Below are 18,819 nucleotides of genomic sequence, written 5' to 3'. Positions count from 1 at the left end.
TCCCTGGTGTCCATCTTCCGGTCGCCCGTCAGGACCCTGTCATGGGCTCGACTCGCTCCTCCTCGCAGGGTCCCGTGGCATCGACTAGTCCCCTAGGCCGGGCCCTGGGAAAGCGCGTGTCTGGGACGTGGCCGCGGCCAGTGCTCTGGGCCCGGTGGCAGTGCGGCCGGCACCCACCCTCTCTGCTGGCCTCTGTGCCACAGGCGGGCAGGAGCAGAGCGCGGGCCGCTGCCACGCTGCTGCCACAGGGCGAGTGAGGCGCGAGCGAGCCGCCCCCGCCCGGCTCCAGGCTGCCCCTGCTCGGTCCCCTGCCTCTCTCCAGGAGCCACTTCAGACCTTCTGCCCAGATCCTGAGGCTCGGGGCCGCCTGGACCTTCACCGCATCTACCTGCCCACCCCCTTTACTTGGGGGCCCCTGCCTGTTTCTATTAGCTCGGGGGCCAGGGCTGGTATTTTCAGCACCCAGAGCGCGTTACTCCTGGCCCCTCGGCAGGGTGGGCGAAGTGCGGGCGTTCCTGTTCTCCTGGCGGGGGTCTCTGGGGAAACACAAGGCTTGCACTCACAGAGGGGCAGGCCTCGTCGAGAAGGGGCAGCTAAGTCCGACAGGGCCGCTCAAACCCATGCTGCAAGGTTCGGACTTGTGCGTGAAGAGAGGATGCTTTCTTCCCCTCAGCAGGGAGCGGCCCCCCGGGGACACTCAGAAACCTCCTAATTCCTACAGAGGGGGAACCCACCGCCGGAATCACTCCTTCTGAGGGTCTTCATAAACACTGGCAAGCAACTGGTCCTGAGACTCTGCAGGACAGACAGGTTTATTTTCTCGGAGTCCTGGACAGTGCTAAATAGCAAGAACAGGGAAGTGTTAATTTTATTTATTTTGCTTTTTTTTGGGGGGGTCACATCCGGTGATGTGCAGGGGTCACTCCTGGATCTGCACTCAGGAATTACCCCTAGTGGTGCTCAGGGGACCATATGGGATGTTGGGAATCAAACCCGGGTCGGCTGCATGCTCGGCAAACGCCCTCCCCGCTGTGCTATTGCTCCAGCCCCGGGAAATGTTAATTTTGCTTCCTACTTCACCAGCATATGAGAGGACGGTGAGAATCGCGCCATGGACAGTGACTCTGGGAAATGCGCCTGGTGGTCCCAGCCCTCCTAGGAGCTGCCTCCCTCTGAGATGGCCCAGCAGGCGCACCGCCTCCGCCCAGACGCTGCTCGCTCGCTGGCCCCTCCCTGCTCTGAGGCGACTCGGGGGCACTGCAGCCCCCACTGGCTCTGGAGCGGCCCAGGGCCTGGCTCACGACCTCCCAGCGGGAGTGGGGAGAGCCGCCACCAGAAGCCCCCCGGGTGGGCACCTGCACCCCTGCCTGTGTGGGACTCTGGGGATGCCAGAGCAGAACCCCCTCGGCCTGGGCAGGCCGCGCCATCACGAGACGAAGTGACTCGCAATCCAGCAATTTGAAAGGTCGGTGCTTCTGGAGCAGGAGTGAACGGAACGGTTTCTAAGCAGAACGTGGAGGCCACAGAGAAATTAAGATTCTCCATCGAAGTATCTTATTGGAGAATGTTAAATGGTTCCTAACACCTGAAAATCTTTTGAGCTTTGGAAGCTGTTGTGTCTCAGAGGGCTGCAAGGTCAGGCCCGAAGCTCAAGGGAGATAAGGACTCTGGAGACTGTGGCCTCTCGCTGACACGCCTCGGCCACTTGTAGCCAGAAATAAGGCTGTTTCGAAAATAACTAAGGTACAGAAACTACGGAAGATAAGTCAAAGAAGTTTTTTTTTTTTGTGTTTCATAAATATCAATAGTTTAAAGGTTTTCTTATGCTGGTATGTTTAAATGCACGTGTATGTTTTGTTTCCGCACTGGATTATTAGAATATCAGACCTGGAAAATCTTGTGAGTTGAAATGATCATAGTACGTAAAAACAGGTTCAAAGAGTAATGGTTTAGTTGGCAACATGCGTTTCTAGAGTTACAAAATGGGTTGCAAAACTTTCATTCTATCAGTGTTTAGAGATACCCGGCTGGGTGGACTCAGAGCAGCCCGACGTGCCCACCGCAGAAGCACAGTGAGCCTCTTTCACACTCAGCCCGTGGGGCTTCAGTGGCTTCTGAACACGGAGAATTGGATAGAAAATGTGGGAAGTGACAGGAATTAGCTTTTTTCAGACTATGCTGCTAACCTGCCCAATACATGTTACTACAGAGATAGTATAAATGCTTGCTCATATGTTAGAACTTCATGAGAAGCACCATCACATAATTCCTAATTTGAAGTGAACTTCTGCCCAGGGTAATATATTTTAAGATCTTTAATTGTGGGCACTGTAAGCCTTTTGGACATCTATAGAACTGATTTAATGCTCTTGAAAGATTACTGCAGTGTACGGTTTAGTCATGCCAATGAGATAAAGATTAGCAACTTGTGTCCAAACTTCTGGGGCTGGAGGGATAGCACAGCTGGTAGGGCATTTGCCTTGCATGCGGCCGACCCGAGTTCAATTCCCAGCAGCCCATATGGTCCCCTGAGCACCATCAGGAGTTAGTTCCTGAGTGCATGAGTCAGGAGTAACCCCTGTGCATCAATGAGTGTGACCCCCCAAAAAAAAACTTCTTGGGAGATCAGGCTGCATTAAGTTCAGTAAAATACGGAGGTTAAAGCTGTGAGATGTGACTATAAGGAAGGAGTGTAGGGGGCTGGAGTGGGCACAGTGGGTAGGGCATTTGCCTTGCACGTGGCCGACCCCGGTTCGATTCCCAGCATCCCATATGGCCCTCTGAGCACGGCCAGGGGTAATTCCTGAGTGCAGAGCCAGGAGTGACCCCTGAGCATCGCTGGGTGTGACCCAAAAAGAAAAAAAAATTAAAAAAAAAAAAGGAAGGAGTGTAGATGCATCTTTTGAGTAAGAAAGTCAATGGGTGGAGATACCATCAGAGGGAAACAAAAAGGAATCCTGCTGAAGTGATGCTGGTTTTGAAATGGAATGAAGGAAAGTTACAGGTTTGAGAAAGTAAAGGAATATGCAGAAGGTCTGAGGTTGTATTTTAAGGAAAGAATCTATGATGAAGCTGGATTGTTATTTAAAGATCTCCTTATATCTTTAAATCGTATCTGTAGGGGGGGCGGGATGGGAGGTTTACTGTGTGGGTTTTTTTTTTTTTTGGTGGTGGTATATGGGCACTGGTGAAGGGATGGTTGTTTCAGCATTGTATAACTGAGACCTAAGCCCGAAAGCATTGTAATCTTCCACACGGTGATTTAATAAAATAAAATAAAAATTAAAAAATTAAAAAATAAATCGTATCTGTAGAATTGTTCTAATACTCTATGGCAGGTCCATGGAAGAGACCTGATGAATGATCTGGACTCCTGTTACAGTGCTCTTGATAACTGGATAGGAAATCAAGGTTTTCAACAGGGGACTAAATTAATTAAACATGACATTGTTAAACTGCTTATTCTATCTCTACAGATCATAACGCTGCTTTTGACTAGGGCCCATAGCAAACGGGCAAACTGCATCTACGGTAAGAGGGGACAGCTTGCTTTTCTCTTCTTAACACCTTTAACATACTTACTCCTCTCTGGCAATATCATTTGCATAGATCTGGTAAAGTGGGATATCTTACTGAAAGATGGTAACGGGCCCTCCGTTACTCTATTAACAGGGTAACCAAGTGCCACTTAACTAACTGGAAACCTCCCAGGAACAGCTCTGAACTCCTACACGCCAAACTGCAGGCGGGTCTTACGGATCCTGAACATCCGTCATATTGACTCAAGCTTCAGCTGCTCTAAGACTGGCCTTAGACCCAATGCATGGGTTCCACCGAGGGCCTCAGAGGGACCCGGGCAGGCGTGCCATCCTGCCTCTGAGAGCACATCTTAAGGAGGCAGCATCATAAAGAGACGGTCTCTAATGGCAGAAGTGGAGCCTCTATCACCGACACCTAGAAGGACCCTTGGGGTTAGGCAAACTAAAACAGACGGGCCGGAGGCCTGTGGCTGGAAACTATGGCCAAATCCTTCCTGGGAAAAGCCACCTTGCTCTAATCTAACTAAACCCAGTGTTGAAAGTTACCACCCCAGGTCTTCCTGCGGCTGCGCAAAGTAACAGCCACTTTTATTAAAGACAAACAATCTGCTATGTTAAATGCAAAGGTGGAGAGGAAACCATGGTTCATTTCACGGACATGGTTTTGGTGTGAAAACCCATATTCCTGGTCCACAGAGGGAAATAAAACCCCCAGTTAGAATCCAGAGTAGAACCAGCCACAGCCTGGGAGGCACCGGCGGGTGCGGCTCAGAACTTGGACTTTGTTCAAAGTGATTTCAATCGGGGTCTTGCTAATCTGCTAGTGCTTCATCAGAAAAGACCCCCTCAAAAGGGCAGAATAACCTCTGGTAGCCTTCAGTCTCTTGCCGGAGTTGTTTGTTCTCAAGGGATGCCCATACCTTTGTCCCACTCTCTAAACAACGTGACACGGGCAACAGGCGGGTCAGAAATGGCCCTGAAGAAAGGGAATCACCAGAGTGAGATGTCACGAGGGTGGCCTGGGCGAGCCTGATAACCCAGAGGACTGACGGGACGCCAGACCACCATCTCCGCGTCCTCTCCCCTCTTCCAATGGCTGTTTCAGCGCCAGGCCCTAAACGGGGCCTCTAAACCGGGGTACAGTTAGCCTTGACCTCCAAATATCACTCCCACCCCCTAGGCACGAGCCCTCTTCAGCCTGCCCTATGCCCTCTGCTTGCAAGGGACCACCGCGTCTCTGAGCGAGTCCAGGTAAACACAGACCCCCCGGCAGGCTACAAGGAAGCCACACACGGGAGCAGCTTCTCCAAAGCAGTTTGCACGGAAAACACGTGGGCGTGGTTGGCTTGGGTCGTGCCCTTCTCGCCCTGTGGGGGACCTCTGCTTGTCACAGCCGACAGGAATGGAACCATGAGTGCAGGCAACTGAGGCACCGCAGACCTCCAGGCTTCTCCCCTTCCTAACACCCCTGACTGCCCGGGCCCCCTATGTGAGCAACACCCCAAAAGTCAGTACCAAAAAGCCAGAGAGATTCGCCACCCCATTTCCTGACTGCATCAGGGCTTCGTCTCTGAGAGGGGAGAATGAACAAGGAGGCCTCAGTTTCCCCTTGCCTACAAGAGGGGAGCCCAGTTTCCCCCGCCTGCAGTTCCATTTCCCACACTGACCAGCCGCTCCTCACCCCACGGCTCTTCCCTTCACATTCCCGGAGTGCCGGGACCATATTCTCCTGGGCCAGACCCGGAGTCACAGGATGCGATCAGGAACTGTAGCCGAGGCCTGGTTTTCCTCCGAGTCTCCCAGAAGCAGCCACAGCTAACTCAGTCCTGCACGAGGTCCCTCCCCGCCCGGGACTCCTCTTCCTCTCCTACTCACCAGTCAACTTTCTACTCCCCAACTCTGAGTCTGAGAATCTTTATTAATTTATTTATTTTTGCTTTTTTGGGTCACACCCAGAGATGCTCAGGTGTTACTCCTGGCTCTGCACTCAGGAATTACTCCTGGCGGTGCTTGGGGGACCATATGGGATGCCAGGGACCGAACCTGGGCTGGCCACGTGCAAGGCAAATGCCCTCCCCGCTGTGCTATCGCTCCGGCCCTGAGCATCTTTATTATCCAATATTCTCACTCTCAGAAATATCGAAGCGCCTGAGAGTGGTGAGTGAACAGAGACCCGCCCCGCCGCTTCTGCCTTGCCTGTATCATCGCTCTGCATACCCCGTGCCGCCTCTACATACCCCTTCCCGGCTCTATACACCCCATCCCGACTCTCCACTCCCCGTCCCGGCTCTACATACCCCTTCCCGGCTCTATACACCCCATCCCGACTCTCCACTCCCCGTCCCGGCTCTACATACCCCTTCCCGGCTCTATACACCCCGTCCCGACTCTCCACGCCCCATCCCGGCTCTGCGCACCCCGTCCCGGCTCTATACACCCCGTCCCGACTCTCCACGCCCCATCCCGGCTCTGCGCACCCCGTCCCGGCTCTCCATGCCCCATCCTGACTCTCCACGCCCCATCCCGACTCTATGCACCCCGTCCCGACTCTCCGCGCCCCATCCCGGCTCTGCGCACCCCGTCCCGGCTCTATGCACCCTGTCCCGGCTCTTCACGCCCCATCCCGGCTCTATGCACCCCGTCCCGCCTCTGCACACCCCGTCCCGCCTCTACGCACCCCTTCCCGGTTCTAAACACCCCATCCCGACTCTCCGTGCCCCATCCCGGCTCTCCGCGCCCCATCCCGGTTCTCCGCGCCCCGTCCCGGCTCTGCGCACCCCGTCCCGGCTCTCTGCATCTCACTGCTCCCCGCACCCTCACCCCACCATCCCCAGGTCGGGCGGCACAGGCTGGAGAGGCACCCGGGCCAGGGTGGCAGAGAAGGGGTCCCTGTGGCTCCTGTGGGGCCTGGGCCTGCGGGAGAGGGTGGGGTCGTGGGGGGAGAAGCTGCACAGGTGAGGAGTGGCTTCTCGGGACCCTCCAGAGACCCTCCCACATCTGGCCCCACCCCCACAGCACATATGCAGGGGCAACACGTGGATACACACATGAGAATGGACAGCACACATGGGTATATGAGTACACATGACTCAGGCACATGAGCACAGATGAACACACGGTGCACATGAGCAGGACACAGGCATGGACACAAAGGCACTCGGGACACACATGAGCACAGACATACGTGCACACACACGCTCTCCTCTGGCCTGAGCTGCTCCACTAGCCCCGCTCTTGCCTCAGAGGGTGAGGGACGAGGGGGAGGCAGGGGACCCTGGACGGGCTGCCCTGCCCCCTGGAGCTCCAAAAGGCCCCAAGTGAGAGTCTGGGAAGTGCAGGGGTGAGTGGGAGGGGGGCTCCGGGGACCATGCCCACGGGGCAGACGCACACTTCCCCTTCAGGCAGCCAGGGGGACCCGGCTGCCAGGAGCCTGGGGGCTGGCACGTGTCCACCAGTCCTGGAGGGGACGGAGAGGCCCAGCAGCTCCGCCAAGGGCGCAGGGCAGGGGCCAGGCCTGGGGGTGGAGGGGGCGGGACACGGGTCTGGCTGCCCATCTGGGAGTGATTTGAGACATTCCAGGCCTGAATGGCCCTGGGAGGCTATTCTTAACTGCCGTAATTACAGGGTCAGCCTTGGCCGGTGGCACCATGGGGTCTGGGCATCGCTCACTCCTCCAGGGGCCAAGATGGGGCTGGGCGGGGGCTGCCTGGGGCGGGCCAGGGGCGGGGCCAGGGAGGCAGGAAGTGGTGGGTGGAGAAGCCGGGAAGCCTGGCACCCTTTCCCGACCTGCAGGGCTGGTGGGGGATGGGGCTGGCACAGCGGGGACGGCACCCACAGGGGGCGCCCTGTAGACTTCGGGGCACTCGGCCTTCTTGCCCACGCCTGTGCCCGAGACTTGGTTTCCCAGCTGGGAAGGCAGAGCCTGGCGAGAGTCCCGGGATCAGCGGCACTGACCCCAGCAAGCCCACTCTCTGCCCAGAGGTGACCCCCCCGCAAGCCCCGCCCACAGCAGCTCCCGTGGTTGGTGCTCTGGCTCCAAACTGGCCTCCAGCGTGTCCACCTCATCCCCGTGGCCTCGGCCAGCCAGGACATGTGATTCCATGCCCTGCGACACTGGGTCTCAGCTGCTGGCACAAAGGCCTCGCCCTACCTCCCCGCCCCTCAGGCCCCTCCACTGACGCCCCCCCTAATGGGGAGTCCTCGGGCGGGGCATGGGCGGGTGCAGGCTGGCTCTGGACCCCCGCCCCAATCCTTCTGGTGAGCCACGCCTCCCCACAGGGTCCCAGCACCCCACAACCCGGCCCGGCCCCCACCAGCTCCTACCCCTGCGAGGTGTCCAGGCTGAGGGTGGCCAGGGCCACAGAGAAGTGACGCGTGTCCCAGAGCTTCACTTCCCGCTCGCGCATCTGCGGGGGGAGGGGCGGGGTGATGAGGCGGGGGACAGCCGCGGGGCACAGCCTGGCACAGGGCACTGCCCCCGAGCAGAGGTAGGGGGCTCCAGGAAGGGGGCAGAGTGGGTTTTCGTGACCCGCCCTGTCACGAGCACCCTGGGTGACAAGGGATGGGGACAGCTCCCTCGTGACCAGCTCCCTGGGCGGACACGGTTCCCAGGGTCAGGCTTAGCTCTTGCGAATGGAATCTGCGTTTTCCAGCAGTTGCTCCCCTGGGGCCCGGGCCTGGCCACACGCGGGCCGTATATGGACAAGCCTGCGGCTGGGGGTGCCCCCGACTCCCCTTGGCATGGGGGTACCTGGTTAAAGCCGGTGGACACGAGGTGCTCCCGGGTGCCTGTCCACGCCAGCCGGCAGTCCCTGCTGTTCGCGTGGGCCTCCGTGCGCTGGGGGGGAGAGGGCAGTGAGCCGCTGGTCTCCCGGTGGGAGGCCAAGGGGGGCTCGTGGCATGTGGGCGCTGCGCCCCGGGGCCCCGGAGAGTCCTGTCCTCCCTGTGAGCGGCCCCCTAACCCCCCGGGCTTCGCGTGCCTGATGCCCCCCCAGGCGTCCGGCCAGGGAGGAGAGGCGAGTTCAGGCCGCGGGCAGGCCTGTCCCCGGGGCCCAGCCGGGGTGGGGGGGCCCGGGGCTGGAGGAAATGCAAACACCTCCCTCCCGTCACCCCGGGCCCCTGGAGCCTGAGACGAAAGACCCTGTTACCAAAAATAGCTCACCCCAAACTGTGGCCAGCTTCCTCCCGGCTTCCCACGCTGTCCTTGGGAATGGACGGGGGAGGCGGCGGAGGGGCCCGGCCAGCGTGGGAGACGCGAGGGGGGACGAGCCTGAGAACGGGCCCCGTGCTCCTCCGTGTGCGGGCAGGGGGCTCAGGCCTGCAGAGACCCCTGGCTCCACGCTCCCGCCCCGGTGGGGGTGCACATGCAGGGCGCCGGCCACACGCCCTGGGCAGGGGGCAGGGGGCCAGCACAGGCGAGCAGAGGCCCCCCTCACTGGTCTCCCAGTGGCCCCCGGAAACGTAGCAACGGAAAGCGTCCCCAACTGCGCCCGAGCAGCCCCGAGTCCCACCACCAGGAGCCCTGCAGGAGGGAGAGGAGGGGCTGCCGTCCCCCCCCCCCCCCGGGGCGGCCTGCGCTCCCGCACCCGAACCCCAGCACCGCCCAGTCTGCACGTCCCTCGAGCCGGGGTCTGTGCCACCGCTGCTGGCACCTGGGGGTCTCTCCCAGCCACACTCAGACCCTGCATCGTCCCTCCAGCCGCCTGGGCCCAGGCTGAACCCAGTGCAGGGAGTCAGACTGAGGGTCATGGGGGGCTTCGCGCAGCACCGCGCGGAGAAACCAGACAGCCGTTCCCCGCAACCCTCGATCCTGGGGGGGGCAGCAGGGACTCTGTCCCCAGGCAAGAGCAGCAAGGCCCAGGGCCCGGGCTGCTTCCTGGCACCCCACTTTCCAGAAGCTTCTAGAAACTCACTGGGGGAGTGGGCCTGGGCTATGCAGGGGAGGAGGGGGGCAGAGCTGCTGAGTCCAGCTCGGTACCGCTCCCAGCTTTGGGGTCACTGAGTGCTCGGGGATCATCCCTGGGGGGCCTGGGGGACCACACGAGGGGCGGGGACTGATGCTGGTCAACTGTGCAAGGCAAGTCGGGGCCCAGCACTGTCACCCAGGGGACCCAGGACAGTGCCACCGCAGTCACTTTTCAGACCTGCAGCTCTGCCTGCGGGCACGGCCTGCCTCTCTACCCCAGGGGTCGTGGCCCGCCGTCACAGGGTCTGGGATCGGGGCCCGCCCGTCACAGGGTCTGGGCTGCGGGTCCGCCCGCACGGCACAGGGGCGGCAGCACATACCCTGCATTCCAGCCTCAGTGGAGCCAACACCCCCTCCCGTCACCATGGCAACACTTCCTGTGCGGGGCAGGGCCACGGGGAAGCGCCTTTGCCCAGTGAGACCCCCACACCTGCCCGCACGCTCTGAGGCTGGGTGGGGCCCCATCACCCGGGGTGCCCCAGGCTGCTGCTCCCCGGCACCCCGTGCCCCTGGGGTCCCCACCGCCCCGCCCCCAGGCTTTGGCCCAGGGGGAGGTGGTGGCGCCCGCAGAGGGAGCGGGAAGGCGCCCCCCCTCAGCATGGAGGGGGGGGGAGGCTCTCGAGACGCTGTGCCCCCCGAAGGCCTCCCCGCGCCGGCCCCTCGCTCACACCGGCCTGGCCGCCAACAGCGGTTTCCCTAATAGAAGCCAGGTGTGGGCCAGATGCCCTGGGCGGAAGCGGGGGGCAGGGCCCGCCGAGGGGAGCGAGGGGGGCGGCATTCCAGGCCCGCTGCTGCCCCCGCCCACGCTCTTCCCAGGTCTGGGGCCCAGAAGCCCCTCTAGGGGCTCCTCCAGAACCAGACCCTCCCTCCCGCCCCCGGAACTCAGAGCCCCTTGGCCCGCGGCCACCGCCCCCACCCCGCCTCTGTGCGCGTGTGCATGTGCGCGTGTATGTGTGCGTGTGTGCGTGCGTGCATGTGTGCGTGTGCGCGCAGGGGGCTTGGAGGAAGGAGGGGGCTGACCGAGGCCGCGCAGGCAGGAGGGGTAGGGCGCTGTCTCCCGCTTCCCGGCACAGCCTCAGAAGGTCCCCGCCGCAACCTCCCTGCGGGGCCTGAGGGTCCCCCACAGCGTCCAGTCAGGCGTCCGGCTTCCATGGCCAGCGCTGACCACTTCCGCCGCCACTACGGCTACTGCTGCTCCCCTGGCGAGACGGGCCTCCGGCCACTACTGGCTTCGGGAGGGGCCGTGCAGGGGACCCTGGGCCCTCCTCGCTGCTGTGGCGTGCAAGCCGCTCCAAGACCCCTGAGCCCTGGTGGGGGGCGCTGCTGGGGTGTCCCAGCCCAGAGCTGGTGAGCGCTGAGCTCCACTTTCTTCTGAAGTTTATGGTTTGATTTTATGTTTCTGGGTCATAGCCAGCAGGGCTCAGGCCTTACCCGTCTCTCTGCGCTCAGGGACCAGTTCTGGCGGACTTGGGGGGACTATAGGGTGCGTCAGAAATCGAACCCAGGTCAGCCGCGTGCCAGGCCCTACTCACTGGCTGTACTATGGCTCCAGCCCCTGAACTCAGGGAAGAAGGTGCCTGAGGTTCTAGAAAATTCTCTTTCTAGGATGCTGACTGGCTCTCCTCACTGGCTTCTCAAATCTGCCTCCTCGGGGAAGCCCTAAGCCCCGGCCCCACAGCCAGGCGACCTCGGCACAGACTGGGGGTCCCGTGGGAGCGGAGGGTGTGCAGAACGAAGGCTGGGGGGCGGGGACACGCCCTGTTGGCTCGGAGGTGGCTGCTGGCCGCCATGCCAGGAAGGTGGGTGGAGGCGAGGGCTTGGACACGGGGAGGAAGCTGGAATCTCGAATTAGCTTCCTGCGGCCACGGGACGCCTCCAGGGCTAGGGCCCGTGGGCAGCCTGGCCGCCCTGTGACCACAGCCGCTGTCCTGGGGCCCGGCAAGCGCTTCCAGCTGCGGGAGCCCACCCGGCCCCAGGTGACCCCACGCTCCCCAGGCTCCTGCAGGGGGGCAGGGGCCCGGCAGAACTCGGCCCCCTCTTACCTGGGAGGCCTCGGGCTGGGCCCGGGGGTCAAAGAGGCGCAGCTGCTTGTCCTGGAGAGGCAGAGGGGAATCGGGTGAGCACGCGGGGTCCCCGCCACCAACCCACCTCCCCACACTCCCCTGGCCCCCCAGACGGTCGCACAGCCTCGCTGGGCGTGTGTGAGGGCCCCAGTGAAGGCACGGAAGCAGAGTGGTCACGTCCAGCAGGGACTTGGGACCGGGCGTCAGTGTGCGTGTGTGCATGTATGTGCATGCGTGTACACATGCAGCAAACCGGCCAGCAGGAGCACCGGGCAGGGCGCAGGAGACTCGGGCTTTCCCGGGACCTGGCGGCAGGTGGGAGGGGGAGGACACACGGGCCGGGCAGGGCTCCAATGCCAGCCCCACCCTCAGCGCGCGACCTGGGCACCCCCAGCCCCAGGCACCGCATTCCAGGCACAGGGCCCGGGTTCGGGGCGTGCCGAGCGGGCCTGGAGCTCGTGGGCTGACAGGCGCCGCCATCCGCGGGCCCGGCGCGCCCTCTAGCGGGCACTCGGGAGGGGGCAGCGCCTCCGCTCTCCCCTGCGCGCACAGCTGCTGCTCTGGGCAGGACGTGCTGACCCACACTGCTCTCGCCTCTCCCCCGGAACCCCGCCTCCAATGGGCCTGCCCTTCCCCATCCCCAGGCCCCTGGCTGGGCACGGGGCGGGCACGGTGCCCTGGTATGGGGGAGAGGTGCCACGTGGACAGAGCAGGTGGCGTCTCCCCAGGCGCCCCGGTTCTCAGGTGGGTCAGAGAGGATCCTGCCCCACAAACGCCACCCAGGCTACAGTGACCCCTGAGGACCAAGGCCCTGTGACACGGTGGCAGAGCAGAGATGGCCCCACCGGCTTACCTTGCAGGCCGTGCCCACCAGGGCTCCGTCCTGGCTCCAGGCCACGCCCAGCACCATGTCCCCGTGGGCTGCCAGCTCTGCAGGGAAGGGGCCCAGGTCAGAGCGAGCCCAGACCAGTGGGAGCAGGGGGCCAGCTAGGGGTGGGCACAGCCAAGAGGGACCCTCGGCCTGGCGCTCCCCTCCACCCCCGACTGGCCATCAGCCCGAGCCTCTGTGCCCGCACCTACAGGGACCCCCCGACGTGCCACTGGGGAATGTGCCCGTGGACACATGGCACAGGCACAGCCCTCCGCCCCGCGGCCAGCCCGAGCCGACAGGGAGAGGGCAGGGACCAGGCGCAGCGCCCCCTCCTGGACAGCCCCTGCATCAGCGCCTGGGGCTGCCTCCTTGCTCTGGGGGGCCTGGGGCCATGCCAGGAGGGGCGCCTGGGTGTCCGCCGGCAGGTGAGGACAGCCGTACAGGAGGGGAAGAGAAGCGGGCGGGGCAACGGAGGTACCTGTGAGGGGCTGCTGCCGGGCCGCGTCCCACACCTTGGCCGCGGTGCCCGCCGCGCTCAGCAGCACGCCGTCGGCCGTGGGATGCCACTGAAGCGCAGCCACGGGCCCGTCCTCAGGGCCCAGCACGAGCCCAGCCGCGGAGGGCAGGGCCTGGCCGGGCGCCGCCAACCGCCACAGCTTCACCTGTGGGAGGGAGTGACCCGTGAGTCTGGGGCCCCGGGAGGGGAGCGGGGGGCTGACTCCCCCATTAATGCCCCAACGCCCAGGGCCTAGGCGCGTGCCTGCCGCAGGTTCTGGACAGTGGGCAGCGCAGAAGATCCTAGCCCGGCTGACGGGAAGGGCTGCGGAGGGGCGGGGAACAGGATACCGGAAGCTGAGGGTCCCGTTCAGGGGTCGCAACTTCACTCACCATCCGGTCAGCAGAGCCCGTGGCCAGCAGGAAGTCATCGAAGGGCGAGAAATCCAAGTCCGTGACGAGGTCTGTGGGGTGGCGCAGAGGGGAGCCTTGCTGGTCTGGCCCGTGGCCCTCAAGACACGCACCCCCACCCCCGCCTGGCGGGGCCCACGTGGCAGGAAGCCCCTCAGTGCCAGGCACTGGTGCTCGCCCGGTCCCCCACCCGAAGATCCTGGGCACCTCCCACGGGACACAGAGGCAGAGGGGGCCGGGTGCAGGGGCGCAGGGCTGCAGATAGGCCAGACTCTATGCTGTGCCTTCATGACCGCCCCTCGTTTGGGAGAGAATTAAGTCACTGCAGAGCAGCACAGCTAAGGAGAGGAGCTAAATGCCAGGCCAGGCTGTCCCTAAAGGCAACACACAACACACGCCACATGCACACACATGCACATGTGCATACACGTGTACACATATACATAAGCACTCACATACCCGTCATGCACATACACGCACAAGCTCGCACATACACACACCTGCCACACACGCACACACCCCCAAGAACAAACATGCACACACATGCGCCCACACACGCACCCACACACACACCCACACAGAGCCCGCCAGGCTTTGCAGAGTGGGAGTGGTCCCTGCCCGGCCCGCACGTCCTGGGAGCTTCCTGCGCTGAGGCCCCGCGGGAGGGCAGGCAGATGCCCGGAGCAGAGCAGCGCCCCCGCCCCAGCCCCCAAAGCACAGAGTGAGCCTGGGCCGGGGCAGGTCCTGAGGGCACAGAGAGGGGCCCCCAGCCTCCGTGGGCGCCGGGCTGTGGGACTCAAGAAAGGCGCCGACAGCCCGGGCTGCCCGCAGGGAGGCATGTCCCCGCTGCCCGGGAATCGTGGGGCAGCAGTGGACAGCGGGGGTCGCCCCCGGCCCGGCCGCCTCCCGTCAGGCGGTGCCGCGAGAGGAGGGCAAGCTGCGGCCCCGGAGTGGGCAGGCGGCCAGGCCGGGCGGGCATGGGCGCCCCCAGAAGCAGCCGTCAGAACAAAGCTCTCTCTGTGAGCCGCCTGCGGCCCTGCAGCCGGCCAGCCCCAGAGGGGACGGGGGAGGCGGCAGGCTGGGCCGAGTCGCCGCGTGACCCTCCTCCCAATCTGGGGCCCCGCTCTGCACAGCCCCCGCCACTCGGACCCTACCAGTCGGGCACAAGGAAAGCGGCGGGACGGGGTGTGGGCCCCCCCTACTCACCTGAGTGGCAGCCCAGGGAGCCCACGGGCCCCCGCTGCTCGCCCTGGCCTTCCAGGGGCACCAGGCCCAGGACACCTGCCAGACAGACAGACACACCGCTGTGACTCCCGGCCGATGCTGCGTCCCCCACGCCGAGCCTTGGGCCTCCCCGTCCTTCCCCAGGTCTCGGGTCCCACCCACAGGGCAGGGCGGCAGGCTCGCCAGGTGCCAGCCCACGCCAGGACCTCCCATGACACGCAGGGACAGAAGACACCGGGGAGACTCGGGGGGATTCTTCCTGGCCGTGTGCCCTCGCACGCCCCGAGCAGGACACCAGCTGTCCCCTCCCGGGAGTGCTGATGCCGGGATGGCCGCGCACCTGGACGGTCGGAACTGAAGGCGATCCAGCTGCAGCTCGCCCGGATGCTGTGCCCGTAGGCCGCGGCGGGCCCCGCGCGCACGTTGCAGATCCAGGCCTGGGGGCGGAGGGGAGAGAAGGCTCGGGAAGGCGGCTCTGCAGCCCGGGTCCTTGCAGACGGCGGTCAGTTTTAAGGACTTAGATAAGACATGTGTGGGCTACGTGAGAAAGGAATAGTGACCGCTTCGCTCGGGGGACCTGAGAGGCAGTCTGGTGAGCAGGAGGGCGCTGGCCCTGCACAGTGCCTGGTTCGATCCCTGGCATCCCCTGTGGTCCCCCAAGCCCTGGCAGGAGCAATCCCTGAGCACAGAGGCAGGAGTAACCCCTGGGCACCACCAGGTGCGGCCTAAAAACAAAAACGAATAAAAAACAAGAAACGTGCTCAAGAGGGGTAACTGGATACAACACGAGTCCGGAAAGGGAAAGGACGGACACACGCTGCAGTTTGGTGCCTGGCAACACAGGGGCGGGAAGCACTGCAGGGCGTGACGCTGGGGGTCCCCTGCTCAGGTCCTGAAGACTGGAGCCATGGAAATGGCAAGGAGTGGCCCCCCGGCCCCAGAGCACCACTGGAAGCCTTTGTCCCTCCAGGAAAGTAACGTGACGGCCCCTCCCCACAGCTGACGGAATCCTGTCCCAGGTCACACGGTTCCTCAGCAAACACAAAAGTGGGCACCAAGAGAAAGCTCAGCGGACTAGGGCCAGAGTGGCCGGACAGCCGGGGGGACCTGCCTGCAGGCAGCTGGCCCGGGTTTGATCCCGGGTGCCCTGAGCACTGCCAGGAGTAAGTCCTGAGCACAGAACCAGGAGTAAGCTCTGAGCAGTTGAGCAGGTGTGTGTGTGGGGGGAGATAGAGAGGTGGGGAGAGAGCTCAAGTGCACGAGAGCACAGGGCGCGCAATGAACTGCAGGGACACACGCTTGGCACACGGGAGGCCTGGGGTCAATCCCCAACACCCATGGTCCTTGAGCACCCAAGCTGGAATATCTCCTGAGTATCCCTGGGGAAAGGAAGAAAAAGGAAGAAGGGAAAAGGGAAGGAGGGAGGGAAGGGAGAAAGGGAGTAAGGAGAGGAGAGAGGAAGAGAGGAAAGGAGAGGAGAGAGGAAGGGAGGAAGGAGAGGAGAGAGGAAGGAAGGGAGGAAGGAAAGGAGAGAGGAAGGGAGGGAGGAAGGAAAGGAGAGAGGAGGGAGGAAGGAAGGAGAGGAGAGAGGAAGGGAGGGAGGAAGGAAAGGAGAGAGGAGGGAGGAAGGAAGGAGAGGAGAGAGGAAGGGAGGAAGGAGAGGAGAGAGGAAGGAAGGGAGGAGAGGAGAGAGGAGAGAGGAGGGAGGAAGGAAGGAGAGGAGAGAGGAAGGGAGGGAGGAAGGAAAGGAGAGAGGAAGGAAGAGAGGAGAGGAGAGAGGAGGGAGGAAGGAAGGAGAAAGCAGGGAGGAAGGAAGGAGTGTTCCTACAGGGACCGGGGTGACAGTATAGTGTATCAAGCGCTTTCTTATCACGTGGCCAAGCTGGGTTTGATCGCCGGCAGCCCATATGGCTCCCTGAGCACCATCGGGAGTGATTACCGAGTGCAGAGCCAAGAGTAACCCCTGGGCATCGCCAGGTGTAGCCCAAACACCACCTCCCCCAAATTTAAAAAGGAAAAAGAAAATGTTCCTCCAGGCAGAAGGTACTTAATAAGTGAGTTTTCTCACGAGAGGTAGCACTGGGAGGGGGAAGCTGAGCGCCCGCTCTGCACAGGGAAGCCTGGGCTTAATCCCCGGCGCCCGCGGCCCGGAGCCCCCGGGCACCGCACCAGCAGGTGTGTCAGAGGCAAAGAATGCCAGAGGGAACCCGCGTCCACGCTGCGGGGTGGGGGAGCTACTGGTTTCTGCTAAAGGGGAGAGAGAAAAGCAAAGAAAGGAGAAGTGAGACCCGGGCCAGGACTGAAGCCCGCCAAGAGGCCCCGAGCAACAGCGCAGAGAGGGGGAACCAAGGCACAAGTCCCACCCACGGGTGAACCCTGCTCCCCCTGGAAGGGCCCGAACATGCGGCAGAGTGGGGCCTCTGAAACAGGCCGGCGGGCGCAAACGTTTCCTCTATGGTGTCAGCACTGAGAGATGCCGCTTCCGGCCCGCGACAAGCAGTGGGCACCGGGGCCTCCCGGAAACCCCCCCACCTGCCCGGCCAGAACCTGACAGTCTTGCAAGGCTTTCCGCCCGGGGTTCTTGTTCACGCCCCAAAGCAGGGCCAGGAAATACCTGCACCCACTTCCCGAGCACCAACTGTTTAAGCTTCCCCTGTGACCAGGGGTGTAACGCAGGGGTGTCTGATCTCCCTGCTGGACTGAGAACCCCCTATAACACTCCGGACCCCTCTACCCAGCCTTACTGCACCCAGAGCAATAACTATGGGGCCCACGTCCCCACCACTCCCTGCAAACTCTCAGGGGGCCCCTGGCCCCGTCACTCCAACCCCAAGGGGGGGGAGCGGAGGGACCTCTGACAGCCCACGTGTCCAGCAGTGGCTGTCTTACTCTTCTGGCCCGGGCTGAAACGGCACCTCCGCCCAGCAGCCTTCTCTTCCCTCCTCCCGGGAGTCCGCTCAGCCTGTCCCCGGCACTCCTCCCCCCCCCACCCCGTACCCCTATTCAAACTTTCAGGGTGCACCCCCTCACCAGGCTGGAGGCACCAGGAAGGACGGGCAGAGCTGACCTGTCCACCTTCGGGCTCCGGCACCAGGGAGGAGCAGGAAAGGCCACCCCGGGGCTGCCCCTTGTCCGCTGGCCCCTGGTGGGGTCACTAGAGGGCAGGCAGCGGCCCGCGCGCGGTCCCGGGGAGCCGGACTGGCATCATCACGGGCACCCGGCCGTCGGCCCGTCCACCCCTCGGTCCCGGGCACGCACGGGCGGCCGGGCCGGCGCAGGAGGAGCCCGAGCGGCGGGTCCCGGGCGGCGCCGGCCGGAAGCCGGGCACGCGGGCAGCCTCGCGGCGTCCCCGCGGGGGTCTCGGGGCGAGGCCGGCGGGGCCCCCCCGAGCGCGGGGGTCGCCCGGAGCGAGCGCGAGCGCGAGCGCGGAACCTCGCTGGCCAGACGGCGCGGGCCGGCCCCTACGCGGCCCGGCCAGCAGGGGGCGCCCCGGGCCGGCGGGGTCGGGGGGTCCCGGAGCCCGGCCCGCGGGGGGAGGGGCGGCCGGCGGGCAGACTCACCTCGCGGCGGGGCAGCCGGGCCTCTGTGTGTCGGAACTTGGACACCTTGAAGCGGTTCATGGCGGCGGAGACAGCGACGGTGGCGGCTCGGAGGACCGGGGCGGCGGCTCTCAGGTGCACGACGAGCAGCCACGACGCCCGCGGCCTCCGGCCCCGCCCGCGTCCCGCCGCTCACCGCCCCGCCCCGCCCCTCACCGCCCGCGGCCCCGCCCCTCCCTGCCCCGGCCAATAGTAGCCCGCTCGGGCCCGCTCGGCCCCGCCCTCGGTGCCCTCGCCCTCCGCGCGCTAGCCGTCGGCCCCGCCCCCCGACCAATCACCGCCCGGACACCCCGGGAGGCCACGCCCCCGTGCCCTGGGCCCGCCGCGCGGGTGGGGAGGTCACGTGCGGCGCCGCTGTCCGCCCCCGGTCCCCGCGCGGCTCCCAGGCTACCCCCGGGCAGCGGGAGCGGCTGTGCGCGCTGTATCCCGGGAGGTTTCTCCAGCGTGCGGACACGCCCTTCCGCACCCCACCCTCCCGGGGAGTCGGAGGCTGCATTCGCGGACGGAGAGCGGCAGTGGGCCCCGGGGTGGCCGGCAGAAAGTGGGTGCCGGGAGCGGAGCCCAGGTGTGGCGCGAGCGCCTGCCCCGGAGCCCAGGGTCTGCATCGCTGCTTCAGGCATGCCTCGGCCCCGGGCCTTGAATGTGCGCGGTG

At 63.9% G+C, this 18,819-nt stretch overlaps 1 protein-coding gene across 2 annotated transcripts in view; it reads right to left on the bottom strand.

Annotated features, from left to right (window-relative positions):
* Positions 1 to 18,303, bottom strand: part of LOC101551201 (mitochondrial import inner membrane translocase subunit TIM16) — a 40,992-nt gene extending 22,689 nt beyond the window's left edge. For both annotated transcript variants that reach the window (XM_055136991.1, XM_055136989.1), the window contains exons 1-9: positions 18,129 to 18,303; positions 14,909 to 15,005; positions 14,551 to 14,625; positions 13,327 to 13,397; positions 12,917 to 13,100; positions 12,421 to 12,497; positions 11,547 to 11,597; positions 8,290 to 8,376; positions 7,863 to 7,945 (exon numbers count right to left, since the gene is read on the bottom strand). In XM_055136991.1, the coding sequence (XP_054992966.1) occupies positions 7,863 to 7,945; positions 8,290 to 8,376; positions 11,547 to 11,597; positions 12,421 to 12,497; positions 12,917 to 13,100; positions 13,327 to 13,397; positions 14,551 to 14,625; positions 14,909 to 15,005; positions 18,129 to 18,188 (785 nt within the window). In that variant the 5' untranslated portion in view covers positions 18,189 to 18,303. The remainder of the gene's footprint in view (positions 1 to 7,862; positions 7,946 to 8,289; positions 8,377 to 11,546; positions 11,598 to 12,420; positions 12,498 to 12,916; positions 13,101 to 13,326; positions 13,398 to 14,550; positions 14,626 to 14,908; positions 15,006 to 18,128) is intronic.
* Between the last annotated feature and the right edge of the window lie 516 nt (positions 18,304 to 18,819).

This window comes from Sorex araneus, chromosome 4, assembly GCF_027595985.1.
Source record: "Sorex araneus isolate mSorAra2 chromosome 4, mSorAra2.pri, whole genome shotgun sequence".
NCBI lineage: Eukaryota > Metazoa > Chordata > Mammalia > Eulipotyphla > Soricidae > Sorex > Sorex araneus.
This window is presented reverse-complemented; position numbering and strand designations above follow the sequence as displayed.